Below are 1,878 nucleotides of genomic sequence, written 5' to 3'. Positions count from 1 at the left end.
GGGTGCTCGGCTCGTGGGGGTGCTCCCAGCCCCCTGCCCTAAGCGGCTCATGGCAGGGGGCTGGAAGGGATATGCCCTGTTCCACCCCCTTCCCCAAGGTCCCGTCCCTACCTCCTCTACGGAGCAGGGAGCACGCTGCCGCTCGGCTCTGCTCCGCTCCACTCCCCCTCCCCCTCGCAAGGGCGATCAGCTGATCGGCGCAGGGAGAGGGAGGGGGAGAAGGAGGGGCAGGAAAGCACCACGCTGGGGGAAGAAGCGGGAGAGGGGGGAAGCTTGGCTGCCACAGGACCAAGCTTCTGCCTCCTGCCCCTGCAGTGGAGAGCAGTGGGCAGGGGGGCTGAGTGGGGCTGGAGGCCGGGACCTCGGCAGCATGCCACTCAAAATCGGCTTGCGTGCCGTGTTTGGCACGCGTGCCGTAGGTTGCCAACCCCTGCTGTATACGATAGTTGAAAGAGGCAGTGGTCTTTGAAATACTGATCTTCCAGTGGAGTACTGAGACTTCCATATGACATTTTATATTTACACAGGAAAAGGTCTGCTCAGAATCAACTTCCAGCTTTAAAATATTTTCCTAGCACTTGGCAGAACATGCACATAACTCCGCGGGCATTACCAAAAAGCCCCCTATGATAGAGAAACAGTATTTATTTTATATGTCATGTTGCCATGCATTTCTGTTCTACTCTAAATTCATTCTCCTCTATTAATCTAGTTTTCTCTTCTTTATTTTCATAAACAGTGGTGCAGTGGTGAAGGCGCGTGACAAGTACCGGCACCCAGAATGCTTTGTGTGCTCTGACTGCAATACCAACCTAAAACAAAAGGGCTACTTCTTTGTGGAGGGACAATTATACTGTGAAACTCATGCACGAGCCCGCATGAGGCCACCAGAGGGATACGAAGCAGTTACCGTTTATCCAAAGTGCTAGTCCTGTGCTAACAGACACACATGCATGCACACAAAAAGACAATAACAGCTTAGAGCCACACACTACAACTGACTGAACTTACTGCCTTAATCCAAAGTAGCAGATTTTCTTTTGGAGGTGGGAGTGATGCAGAAGCTTCATTAGCCAGCAATAGCATATATACCAGAAACATTTTGCAAAGTAATTATCTTTGAAGCTGCCAGTGTAATTTAATGGAGTATAAGGCAGCAACTCCCATAACTCAATCCCTCAAAGGGTCAGTCCATTAAAAAAAGCAGGAATTTTACACCTATATTACCAAACTGCAGTTATCAATGTCTGCTTCAGCCATAAAATCATTCAACTATCATTACCCTATGCCACAAAAACAAGCTTTGCTTTCCTTACTTTGATATTTGAGAGTCTATTTGTTTACACCTCCTGGTGCAACAAATGTAATAAAAGACTGGTATTAATTTTATATAATAGAACAGCAAGCACAGTGAAGCTTGCTTATAGTAGAGTAGAATGCATGTCCCATATTTCAATGAACTGCAGAGTGCAAACTACAATGAGAGTGTGTTTTCATTTACTTACCATGAAATTCTGATGGAGACATGCAAATGCAAACACACACACACACACACACACACACATAAATAGCAAAAATGGGAAGGTATGGTCATAATGAAGTTAGATTTGGTAAATTTAAAAATTTTGGCAGCATTTATAATTACTGATAATTAAAATATGTCAAGGAAAGATCCTGCACTAAGTACTTGGTGAACGCCAAAGAAAATGCTTACAGCTGAGCATTTTCTGAAATCCACTAAGGACCAAATTTTCAATCAGGAGTATGTCTAAATATGTATACACTTTTGCTCAGGCCAGACTTAGTCATGCCTATCTTCCAATGTGCATAGCAAGTCTGGATCTTGTGTGCATTTATAGGTATGTGTAGGTACACAAC

At 45.1% G+C, this 1,878-nt stretch overlaps 1 protein-coding gene across 3 annotated transcripts in view; it reads left to right on the top strand.

The window, feature by feature from the left end:
- PDLIM3 (PDZ and LIM domain 3) overlaps positions 1-1,544 on the top strand; it is a 41,633-nt gene extending 40,089 nt beyond the window's left edge. For all 3 annotated transcript variants that reach the window (XM_024219254.3, XM_024219253.3, XM_024219255.3), the window contains one exon: positions 740-1,544. In XM_024219254.3, coding sequence (XP_024075022.1) covers positions 740-929 — 190 coding nt within the window. In that variant the 3' untranslated portion in view covers positions 930-1,544. The remainder of the gene's footprint in view (positions 1-739) is intronic.
- Positions 1,545-1,878: the final 334 nt, after the last annotated feature.

This window comes from Terrapene carolina, unplaced genomic scaffold (genome assembly GCF_002925995.2).
Source record: "Terrapene carolina triunguis isolate 2854851 unplaced genomic scaffold, T_m_triunguis-2.0 Scaffold66, whole genome shotgun sequence".
In the NCBI taxonomy this organism is placed as follows: Eukaryota; Metazoa; Chordata; order Testudines; family Emydidae; genus Terrapene; species Terrapene triunguis.
The sequence above is the reverse complement of the archived record's forward strand: the minus strand, read 5'-3'. Positions and strand labels throughout refer to the sequence as shown.